General features: G+C 38.6%; 2 protein-coding genes across 8 annotated transcripts; one reads left to right on the forward strand and one right to left on the reverse strand.

The window, feature by feature from the left end:
* Positions 1 to 553: 553 nt before the first annotated feature.
* LOC103405930 (DUF724 domain-containing protein 3-like) lies at positions 554 to 6,808 on the reverse strand. Of its 7 annotated transcripts, none has more exons than XM_008344958.4 (10): positions 6,043 to 6,771; positions 4,426 to 4,860; positions 3,932 to 4,040; positions 3,792 to 3,836; positions 3,434 to 3,714; positions 2,934 to 3,008; positions 2,728 to 2,824; positions 2,100 to 2,204; positions 1,522 to 1,680; positions 554 to 1,449 (listed from the first exon to the last, which is right to left on the reverse strand). In XM_008344958.4, exons 1-10 carry the CDS (start codon positions 6,511 to 6,513, stop codon positions 761 to 763), a joined length of 2,466 nt encoding a protein of 821 aa, XP_008343180.2. In that variant the 5' UTR covers positions 6,514 to 6,771; the 3' UTR covers positions 554 to 760. The 7 variants fall into 7 exon arrangements, with proteins under 7 accessions (XP_008343180.2, XP_008343179.2, XP_008343181.2 ...); XM_008344957.4 differs by having other exon boundaries at positions 3,932 to 4,043; XM_008344959.4 differs by lacking the exon at positions 2,934 to 3,008 and having other exon boundaries at positions 3,932 to 4,043; positions 6,043 to 6,808.
* Positions 6,809 to 7,395: 587 nt separating this feature from the next.
* LOC103426232 (protein CHLOROPLAST J-LIKE DOMAIN 1, chloroplastic) lies at positions 7,396 to 11,691 on the forward strand. Its single transcript, XM_029097748.2, has 10 exons — positions 7,396 to 7,696; positions 7,900 to 7,987; positions 8,061 to 8,165; positions 8,260 to 8,337; positions 9,085 to 9,140; positions 9,903 to 9,960; positions 10,181 to 10,306; positions 10,414 to 10,509; positions 10,687 to 10,758; positions 11,342 to 11,691. The coding sequence occupies exons 1-10, from the start codon at positions 7,401 to 7,403 to the stop codon at positions 11,402 to 11,404; spliced, it is 1,038 nt and encodes a 345-aa protein (XP_028953581.2). The 5' UTR covers positions 7,396 to 7,400; the 3' UTR covers positions 11,405 to 11,691.
* The last annotated feature ends 307 nt before the right edge of the window (positions 11,692 to 11,998 follow it).

The raw sequence follows: 11,998 nt of genomic DNA on the forward strand, positions 1-11,998 counted from the left end.
TTGTAGAAAGGTGAAATCTTATATCGATTACAATTAATTGACCATGACATAAGCTATAATATTTTACGATAATATAATGACAAATTAATTCAAGTTTTACAAATTTTATTTTACGATAAAATAAAATAAAAGTTAAATTAATTGACCATGACATAAGCTGTAACATATGCCAGTAATGAAATCTTCAACATGCATTACATGGGCCGATATGCATGCGTTTTACTAATGTTAACCCCTAAGTGAGATTTTAAATTTCTCGTAGAAGAAGATTTTAAGTCCGGCGTATAAAGAGTGAGTGGTGTAAGAGGGGATGAAGTCATTACATTGGGCAGTGGTGGGTCTCAAGTTTTAGGGTGGTGGGTCTCAAGTTTTAGGGTGGTGGATCATGGGGCGGTTTTTGTGTCTAAAGTCTGCCCGAACACGTAATCCGGTATCAGGCCTTTGAATTTCTCCTCATATAGGCGATAAAGGAACACTTGAATTGAACTAAAGAGGAGAGCAATAAGACTCTTGCTCCCCAGGACTCCCAAAGTACGTTAAGGAGAAATGAGAATCGAAAAGCAGAATAAAACCCGCGTTTTTATTCGCCCGGAGAATCCAGGCAACATGTAAAATATAAATGATCGATACAATCCACAATGCAACTCAACATCCCTAATACAAATAGAGCAATTGTCCGAATCGATACCTAAGCATTACATGCCTAATCTGAGAAGCAAAGTTTAACCACTCCCGTTGTGCGTTGTGAGCTGTGCGCGGCCTAATTCATGGGAGCCAAAGCTAGCTTTTCAAAATCACTCCGAGCGCTCTGAATGCCTTCATTCATGGCATCAAAAGACATTCGCAATCTAGCAATCACATGTTCTTTGGCCTCCACTTCTGACTTGATTGATGCATGTTTGTCCTGCAACTCAATTATTTTCTTCGCAATATAGTCAGCCTCTTCGACAAGTTTGTTCTTCTCACGAGAATGCTCCATGATCTTCTGTTCAGCATCCCTTGACTCGACCTGAAACCGCCCTTGCTTGTCCTTAACAGACAGCAGATCATTCACCCGCCTGCGTAGAATTGTAACATTGAATCCATAATTTTCCAAGTCAACAAGACTCTCCAAAATGCTATCAAAAACACTTTGATGGTCGTCGAACTGCAGCCTGGATATTTTATCCGTCAGACTGGAAAAGGTTATCATGTTTCCAATTGCTGAACCCTCGCGGTATTCCTCTTTGCATTCAACCAGAGGTCGGAAATGAGGATTTTGGGGGAAAAGCCTGAATACTTCCAATGTTTCAATTGTCTTCCACACAGGGGAGCTCTTAACAAAAGGCAACCCTTGCTCCTCATATGGCCCGCTGCCACTGATTGCATCAACTGCAGGAGATTCGCTAGCTACCTCAACTGGTTCTTGTCTATCATTATGCTGGTTGACATTTGCATCAGGGGATGGTCCTAGAAAGAAGAACACATATAGTCAAACTAATTACTATAACAGAAAAATAACTAATATATGAAGCAGCTTACTTGATTCACCAACATACGCAGAAAGCTGCATCCCCCCAAACCACATGGATAGAGGTTTATCATCATCATCTGGATTATCAGATGCTATTGGTGCAGCTTCTTTTATTTTGCACCTTCCAGGAAAATCGGCTGTTTTTCTTTTAGAGGCATCTTTTGCAGCTAAACAAATTCCAGAAAGTGTTCCGGTTAAAAGGGAGGGGGAAACAAGGTCAATAGAATAAATAGAACTACTTTGGCTTTAATTCTCACTGAGAAAGTTGTTACACAGAAAATAGAAAAATGTTTAGCTAGACCACCTTGTTGAACAATTAAATTGTGTGCACAATTCTTTTCCAAGTCTCAAACTTCCGGTAATTATTTCAAATTCTGGTTTGCTTCATGTCATTCCTTAATGCTTTACAAGTTGCTTAACTAAAAATTATACAACATTCTCAGTTATCCCTGGTAGGGAAGAGTAACTGTGCTGCTTATATAGTTATATGTTGTTTTTTTATTAACTTTATTGTTCCCATCAATGAAAATGTTAAAATTTCCTCACTGATAGGCTTAAAACGAAATCAAGTTGTACAATCTCAAACCTGTAGAATCCATCCCCCTCAGCACATGCAAAGCTGCTTCCTCAGGCGTCTGATCATTCTTATCATTTTTGTCAGCAACATTTCCTGACATATTCTGCCCCTTAACTGCAGTTCAAAAGGTTCATTGGTCAAAGTAACAACTTTTTTCTTTGCTGGCCAAATTTGTTCCATCTCATTTCAACTTGAGCAATGTTATCTATATATACATCCCCACTTGTAGCATGGCAGTATAAGGAGGATAACTCTGGTTAAACTCATATTTGAGTAGGTCATTATATCGCAACTTGGTACTTATATCATTTGAGAAAATAAAAATAACTGTTCAATATTTCCCTAGTGATTGTCCATCCATCCACTTCCAATAACTTGATAGGATGTTAGACAAGCATCTGCATGACTCCGATACAACTTGAGGCTCACATAGGATCGCATTTGCACCCGAATCATTCTCTCCAATTGCAAAATGTAGGATTAAATTAACCAGAAGAACCACATTGACACAAATAAGATAAATGGTTGATAATGTTCAATTAAAACCAAAGGGACACAACTGAAATACATTGAAAAGCAATGGACTTGACCGAATCTAAAATATCAGACAATGAATTTAGTTTTAAGGACTTTTTACCTCCGTCTGAAGCTCGTGACCTTACAACCGCTAACTTTCGAGGCCTGCCTCTCTTTCTTTTATGACTACTTCCTCCAGCTTGTTGCTGCTTAAACTCCTGCTCAAGTACAGGCAAACATCCATAGGCAATACCATTGAGTGGAAAAGCAAAAAGAAGTACACAAGAGATAACTTTTCACTGAGGACCTCTCACTCCATGATTATACCATGTCTGGAAAAGTAACCAGGCTACGGAGCAGGTTAGCCAAAATTGAATCACTGCCAAGTTCAGCTGACATAACCTGGGTGTTAATAGCTTATTTTAGAAAATAACCAATGTTGCCATGTTGATAGCTTAAAAATCCCTAATGACTTAGGTTCCTCATTTGACAAACTTGAATGAGATATTAGATAAATAATTAAATAGAAACTTCATTCGTATGAAACAAGTTTTTTTTACTTTACTTCATTTATACCCTTTTCTCTTTAGTAATTGGTGAATTGAGTCATCAAATCAAGTTTTGTCAAGCTAAGGACGACTCAACAATCACTTTGCCTACAAGAAGTTACACGGCTAATCACATCAAATGAGTTCCATTTTTTTTTAAAAGGAAACAGTGAAGTTCTAGCTTTCTGGGAGAACCCACCAAGCAGTTTGATTAAAACTACTCATTACTCCTAAACCTTCTGCTGACTAATATGTATCAATTTTTTGTATATTGCCTACCATGCTCTTTTCATTTGCAGGATCATTTGCACTCTTCTTCTGATCCTTCACCTGCAACTCTTGATCAGGTAGCTGAGCTGGTTTTGCAGGATCATTTGCACTCTTTTTCTGATCTTTCACTTGCAACTCTTGATCAGGTAGCTGAGCCGGTTTTTCAGCCAGTGTAACTTCCTTGCCCTTAGTTGTTGACCAGATAGTTTGAGGCACTTCAGTTTCTTTAATATTACCTTCATTCTGAACATTTTGTCCAGCCAAAGAAACACTTGCAGACGCTTCCTTATCTGAATATCATCAATAACCAAATTACTCTCAAATAGGAAACTAAATCAGTGCAGGGTCTATTGATGAACATATATACCCTTTTCTTTCTCTCTCTTTTGGCTAGGCAGGGCACAGACATACCCTGAAAATCATGAAGAACCAGATTTCTTTCATAAGAAGCCTAATCAGTGCATGGTCTACTGACCGACATATGTACCTTTGTTTTTTCTCTTTTACCTGCTTCTGGGATCAATCGACTTCCAGTTTGAGATTTTGTGCGCCTTCCTTTACTTGCTACGGGATGAATCCACTGGCTATTCACTTCACCATCATTCTCTTGCTTAGTCTTCTACACATAAAAAATATGTTGATCTTAATTCCTAAACAGTGGTTCATGGGAAATCAAAACCAAAATGGTGACCTTCATCATTGCCCATCAGGGAAGGGGATGTAGGACAACATTCCATTAAATGTGGTTTCCTCAGAATCTTTTTTTGTTCCTATCTATTTCATGTTTACATAGCATTGCTACTAGTCGCTGTAAACAATCATTTAGGCACAAAAAAAAATGTGTGTGCATGTGCGCATCCTCTATGTGTGTTAACGACTTCATGGAACCCACAAACATTATGCCAATTTCATGGAACCCACAAACATTATGTCACGAATGGCAAGTTGCATCACATGAATGATACAACCAAATAAAGGTTAAGAAAAGACATTCAACTCACAACATTATTTTTCCCGAGCAGGCTCTCTGTTTTAATAAACTGATGGCGTACAACAGGTTTCCGTGTGCGTCTTGTTCCCCTAACTCCTGTGCTCAGTTGAGGTAATTCCTGGGGTATTTCTTTATTGTCAGGCGTTTTCCTCAATTGACGTGCTGTAATGGATAATATGGGCTCAGCTGCTTTGTCGTCTTTCAACTTTTTAACCGGACGCGAGTCTGTAGCACTACCATTACGGGTTAACATCTTTTTGTCCTTGACGCTTCGTGGATAACTTGGCTGCTCCATTAAATTCTTCCCTGAGTTGGTTGATTCAGGATTCTCCTCTGCAGCACTCAAATTTTCTAGTTTAGTAGCCACTTCAAGATTGTTAGAATCTTTTTGAGCAGGCAACAAATGCTCTAATTCTTGTGGAGTATCTGAAGCAGCCAATACTTCCTGGAACGAAATTAAATTGATTAGTTACCAACAAATAAATATATTCCCTGGGAGCACTGGCTAAACTTCAACTAAATCAAGAACTAAGTATTTTGCATTGGCATACTTCATGACCATTAACCAAGACACAAGTGATTACTGTACATTAGGTTTGTATGCTATAGGAGGCATCATTCCATATGTTAAAAAGTAAAAAAAGGCTCTTTTTCCATTGTATGCAGAGTGATATTGAACCTTTCCTTAATGGAGATATCGATAACCCGCTGGTCTCTTCTCCTCTTTTCCAGGAGAGATATTGAACCTTTCTGTAATGGAAACATTAAATAGAAAGGGCATTATACGTTCGATGCACCAACCATTTGCCATCTTATCTCTAAGAAACTAGATCCATATTTTTAATCCTATGCTTAAAATTGCGGTGCACATCCTCATCCTCTCAGCTAGGGCATTGGATGGAAATAACACCAGCCCGCCTAGAAAAATAACATACGAGGGAGGGTGAACAAGCTGAAAATTTACAGTATCTTCCTGAACCCTAGCATCTGAATCATCATACTTCACCAGAAGGGTATTATCCTCATTTTCTTTAACAACAATTGCAGGGAACCAAGCATCAACTAAATTTTCCAGAAAATTAACCCATAACACATATTTGCAATTCTTAGCCACCAACGATAAATTCACGAACACACAAGCCTATGCAACCCACAAACAACTGCATTTACTCGTTAACTGAGTTAAGAAACCAATAAAAAAGAACTCACTAGAAACAAGAAGCTTTTCGTTAAGAAACCAATAAAGTGAACAGTATCAGGAGTTTTTCGTTAAAGTTCCCTAAAAAGAACTCACTAGAAACAAGAAAGGGGGAAGATCAATGCAGTTACTTCCCATTCAGATAACTGCATTGCATAGACCCATAAGTTTCGAACACATAAGTGTCGAACGCATAGATCAAATTCCATGACAAATTGGTCTCGTGAACGAAAATTTTGGACTTGAGAGCAACGTGCACCCTTTACATGCATGAGCACAACAATGTTGCCATCCAAGAACTGTTCAGCACACACTCACAGATATCGAAAAAACCATAATAATGCACCAAAGTATGAAAACAGCAGATGATTAGGAGACAAATTAACGGCATCAAGAGGGGAAATAAGGAAAGAAAGAATTAGCAATTACCTGCTTATTGGGCCGAACCCATTCGCCATTAACCCAATCTTGATGCAATCTGAGACGGTCTTTCTGAAATTCGATCAAATCCGGAGGGTTGTCGAAGACGACGCTGTACTTGGAATTGTTCTCGACAACCTTCCCTACGACCCCAGTCCACCACCCATCTCTGTAATCCGCATCCACCACATCTCCCTCCTCAAAATTCCGGTCAGCGAGCTGCGGCGGCGTGGGCCTCAGGTGCTCCGAATCGACGTACTCCTTGAGCTGCTTAGACCCGTCTTCCGTGACCAAGTTCTTGTACTCGACCAACGCCCTTTTCCTCTTCTTTGAGGCGGAGTTTGTGGGGCTTGTGACAATGGTGGCTCTGAACAAGGCGCCTTTGAACCCTTCCTCGTCGGTCCTCACTTCTACTTCTGAGCCCACGCCGAACAATTGGAGCTGCTGCTGCTCTTCTTCTCTCCCCTCCGAGCCCGCCATTGTCGTTGAGTGGCAGACCCTAAACTAGGTTTCGTTTTCTAGGTGCTGTGGGTAAGAGCCGTAGGGTAATATACCTACTTTCTTTCCCAATCTTGAACGGTCAATCCTGGCACGGTGAGAGATAAACACTGTTACCAAGATTTACAGCAGCTCTGTTTAATAAACTGCTTTTGCTTTTGAGTGACCCTTTAGATAAACACACTGATTACGAGGGGAGAGACTGCACAAATCCAGGTTAACATTTTCTCTCATCAAGATTTTCTTTCCCTTAAAAGAAGTTGCTAAATATAGTCTCGGTGTGTGAGTGAGCGATTTCTAATTGTTAGATGAATGTACGATGAACAGTAAGTTTCGTATATACTTATTCGTGTATGTATGAGTGGAGATTTTGAAATTTTTTGATTTGGGAATCTAATTCGAGTTTCAATTGTAATGTGCATGTACGCCGCGTGGTAAATTTCATATACACTTATCTGACAGAGTCACCGTTTACGCGTGAACGAAATCTCATAAATCTGACTTAAGTTTCAACACATGCATAATGCGTGGTAACTATGATATTCATTCTGGTTTAAAGTTGCGAGTGGGCGAAGTCTTCAAAGTTTATCTTTTAGCGGACTAATTATGGTACCAAATTATACACCAGTGCACCCCAACTTCATATTTCTCAACACTCATTTTCTTTGGCTTGCGCATGTTGATTGGCTTTATAATTTAGTCCGCTAATTGTTCTACATCATTTAGGTTCCAAAGTTTTGCCCTTTTGAAGCCTTTATTTACATCAAATTGAAGAATCTAATCCAAGATTGCCGTGCATATTGTTGAGAATTACTCAGTTGCACACTTGCTCATGAAGTGCTCTGCCAAGTTTTTATACGACTCACAACATGAGCATACCCGTAATTTCACGTGGCATGAAGTACAAATCTGTTCACCATTATGGAGCCCAATCCGGCCCAACTGCATCCAGAAGAGTAGCCCATGGGGTTTTCCAGCTTTGCTTCTCTCTCTGCTTCTTCTGCTCGAAAAACCCTGAACCCAAAAACTCAAACCAAAACTCATTTTCCACACTGCAAATGGCTCTGGCGATTTCCCATGCTTTTCTCTGCCCCAAATTGCAATTTTCCCAAAGGAATTTCCGCCCTAACGTCCCAGAGTTGAGGCTGCCACCCTCTTTTGTCAGGTAATTCAATCACGCTGTTTGGTTGGTGAGAAAATTGAGAAAAGGTATTTTTATTTTTTTGGTTCTGTAGAAAGTTTCGTTTTCTGATTCGAATGCTGGGTCTCTGTTTGTTTTTTTGTTTTGTTTTGCAAATATTGTTATAATTGTTCGTGTTTTGAATGTATAGATATAGCAACAGGGTGTTAAACTTATCATGTTTGTAGAACAATTCCACAGAATGGAAGGGTAATTTGTGCTGCTGCGTCTGCGGCTGGAAGTTCTAATCCGGATAGTGATTTGAATCCATATGAGGTAATTTTATTTTGTGAATTGTATGGACCCTTGAAATTGATGTTGCAAGTGACTGACTAATATTATCTCACAGGTTCTCGGTGTGAGCCCAATTGAGGGATTTGACATGATCAAGGCAGCATATACGAAAAAACATAAGGAGGCCGTAAGGAGCGGTGATGATGCAACTGCTGCTAGAGTACTTTTCAAAACTCTCTATGTCCTTTTTCTAAATGTTCGGTTGCAACTGTCTTATGAACGGTGTTCTTATAACTATGTAATCATTTATGTAGCTGGAGAAAGCATATGACAAAGTTATGATGGCCCAGCTAACTAATAGGAAGAAAGGTGTAACCTTTGGTTCCTTCAAGGTACATGCAGCCATATTTTAAATTTCAAGTTCTGGGGTGGACATTATTCATCAAAAGAGAGAGAAATTGGAAGTTGAAAAATGATGTTTTGTGGATTCTTTATGGGTTAAGTTATTGTTTTGACCTTGTATTCTATAGTATTACGGCTTTAAACAGTCACTATTGGTGGATTAACTCCAACATGTGCAACAATTCGAAGAACATGTGGTTCTTAATGGAAATGTATTTGCTTTACTCTGGACTTGTTTTCCTTCCAAGATAACACTTTTAATGGTAGCAGCATATAGGAATAATGAGGAACTTGGATCCTGAAGAGATGCTAAATGCCAAGCACAAATATTCTCTTACAGATAATTAAAGTAGTGGAATGGGAAGAAACACAGGCGACTTTACATTTTACAGAAACATGGAAGATATACATTGTTATCTGATTTGGGTTAGATAGGATTGATTAATTAGTGGTGAAGCAGAATATTGAAGTTAAATTAACCACTATCATTATCATCATTGTAAGTTTTGCTTGGTAAGATTTGAAGCTCAGAAGAATAGTTGTTATAGTACAACAGTAAAAAATCTGGTCTACAAATTTTCATTGAAAACTGTTATGTGTAAATAGCCCTTAAGTTGTTTCTACGTACTTCTAGATTTTATCTTTTTGATAATTTAAATTTCAGGTTGATTAATTATCATCGTGTCTTTTCTGTTCCTTGTACTGATTGTTCCTCTTATATTACTCTTGAATTTCAGGTTTCAAAAGACATCAAATATGCTGATAAGCAACCAATTGTACCATGGGGGCCTAGGTTTGTCTACGCATCATGTGACTACTGTACTGATAAGTAGCATTGGGTTTAGGGTTGTACCATGGGGGCCTAGGTTTGTCTACGCATCATGTGACTACTGTACTGATAAGTAGCATTGGAAAATGTTGCTAAGAAGATGCATATCAGTGGCTGCTGATTTTGATACTTTTTAAAGCATGTAATCTATTTATATGAAGAAATAAGTAGGATGGATTACCTTAATAGTTAGTTCCGGAAATCCTATTGCTTACCCATGGCTGCTTCGATAGTGGCTGGTACTTTTGCAATGCGGATTTACTCTTTGCTTCATTTAATATATTAAAGGTAAAAGGTTGTACCCAGTGCACAAGGCTCCCGCTTTACGCAGGGTCTGGGAGAGGTGAATGTCGGTTAGCCTTACCCCCATTTTATGGAGAGGCTGCTCCCAAGTCTCGAACCCGAGACCTACCGCTCATGGGCGAAGGCACTTGCCATCGCACCAAGTGCGACCTCTTGCTTCATTTAATATATTGCATGCTTAAAAACATGAACTTCTTATGAGCCCTCAATATGGAAAATGATATAAATATTCAGAAAATTTTCCTTTTTATTCTGCTTTAAAATTTTTGGAAACGGGATGGTGCATGACATTTATCAATTAAAATCTGAAACCAGCTCTTGTTTCTTTCCTCCACGTTTGATGTGTTGACTATTTTCAGAGTATATATGTAGTCTAGTGGTGGCACGTTATGCTCTAATCTTTGGACTTCTATTTGCTTACAGGTTCACCAAGTCTTCTGTACAAGATATGCGCATCAACCTGGCAATATCTGCTGTATTTGTAAGTATTTAGGGAATGGTTGATATATATGATTCTTATCCTTTATTGTTTATTAAAATATTGCTTGGTGCATGGTGTTGGCTATGGAACAACTCTTGAAGTGCATGGCAATTAGCTAGCACAACTTATATATTTCAATAACTTAACCCTTCCGGCTTCTATTTTGTGTTTTGCTTTATTCTGTGAATTTTTCTTATCCTCACCTTCCCATCTTTTGCAGGTAGCTTGGCTTCTTATCAAGCGGAATGCTGAATATAAACCCCTGCAATTTTTAACTTTTGCATTTGTTTATCGGATTTTTGAGAAGTTGAAATCCTTTGAACCGCCTGTATCTCCAACATATACAGTGAGTCATATTTCTGAATAGATTGCATGTCCTCGTGCTACTTTTTGAAACTATATGTAGAAACTTATGATAAGCTGCTTTTCAACCTAATAATTCTATTGATGCAGGAAGATGGTGAGGATGCAGGGAGGGGATTGCGAATGGGAAAACGGCTGCTCCGTTCACTTGCACTAGTGTTTGGCTGTATCGCAATTGCTTCTGTGGTATATTATGCTGCTTGAATTCTTGGTGCACTAGTGTTTGTCAGGGAGGGGGTATACGTGGGATTTCAGTTCTGTTCTGATTGTTTATTTTGCTTCTGATTTCAATATCGGATTATCTTAAAAATTTAGTTCTTCTCCTTTGTGTTCATTTCACCAAAGTCTGTTAATTTCTTGCAGGGATACACTACCGCACTGAATTTGATCGAGTATATGGGTAGCTACATTCCTGCCGCTCTTTACAATAACCAGGTATTGGCTAGTAATATCTTGGATACTTTGTTCTACACTAAAAGAAGGTAATTCTAGCCATTGCAATTTTGGTCAAGACTTGGAGAGATTCAGATTTTGCTTCCTTTCCATCAATCCGCCCAAAATCCAAAGTCAACTTCTAGTAAGCTATCAGATTTTCAAAACTTTGAAGATCCTTTCAGAGTGAGATTTTGAATTAAATTTGGGGTAAAATTTTCCTTTTATACTTGTTTTGTTGAAACATTTTTCACAAGCATGCGGGATTAGAGGTGACAAGGTCACAGGGTAAATTGCGAAACTAGGATGAACCACAGAGGATTATCCGTACTTTATTTTGATCAGCGACCTTCCTAAAGATTTTTTTGATAGTCTATTGATGACTATTTGAGTACTTTATATATAAAAGCTAGTTTATTACGTCTATAAAGTAGTTTTGAGCTTCATTTCAGCAATTAAGCACTTCTGTAGACAAATGGTGTGAAATGTTGGCGAGTAAAAAATTTAACTCAATGGTCTATGTTCTACCTGACAGGTTGTATAATATTTAGTATTTACTGTTGTGAAAATATCTCTGTGCATGCAGGAGTTGATAATCACTTCAGCAACCGCATTCATGCTCTACATTATGGCATCGTATTATAGGTGATGAAATATGTTTGTGAATCTGGGCAAGATCGACATGGCAGCAAGCTATCTCATGAGATGCTCTTCTCTTTTGTACCTTGGAATTTTGACAGGAAAGCAACTCGAAGTTCAGTTTTATCTCGTGTATATACTTTCTAATTGGTATTCATTGGTTTTGAGTTGTTTAGTGACTGATGTAGCAGTAATACAAAACAATTGCTGCTCCTCAGCCTTAACTTCTTCGTTCTGGCTTTACGTTACCTCTCAAATATGAAATGTTTGAAGATTAATAGAAATTACATTATGTAATGTAGAAAGGCTCTTTATTTGTTGTGTTCAGAGTGGTTTCTCCAAAAATACTGCAAACCAAAAAGCCACCTCACTCCCCCTCCCTCTCTCTTCTTCTCCCATTCATCTTGCCTTTTCTTTTCCGTAGGGGGAAATATTTTGAAAACGAAGAAGATGCCAAATGAGTGGCGAATGAGCACTTTGGTGCCTATCTACAAGAATAAGGGCGACGTACAAAATTGCATGAACTATAGGGGTATTAAGCTAATGAGTCATACAATGAAGCTCTGGGAGAGAGTCATTGAGCATAGATTGAGGCAAGAGACAC

Source organism: Malus domestica, chromosome 17 (genome assembly GCF_042453785.1).
Source record: "Malus domestica chromosome 17, GDT2T_hap1".
Classification (NCBI taxonomy): Eukaryota; Viridiplantae; Streptophyta; class Magnoliopsida; order Rosales; family Rosaceae; genus Malus; species Malus domestica.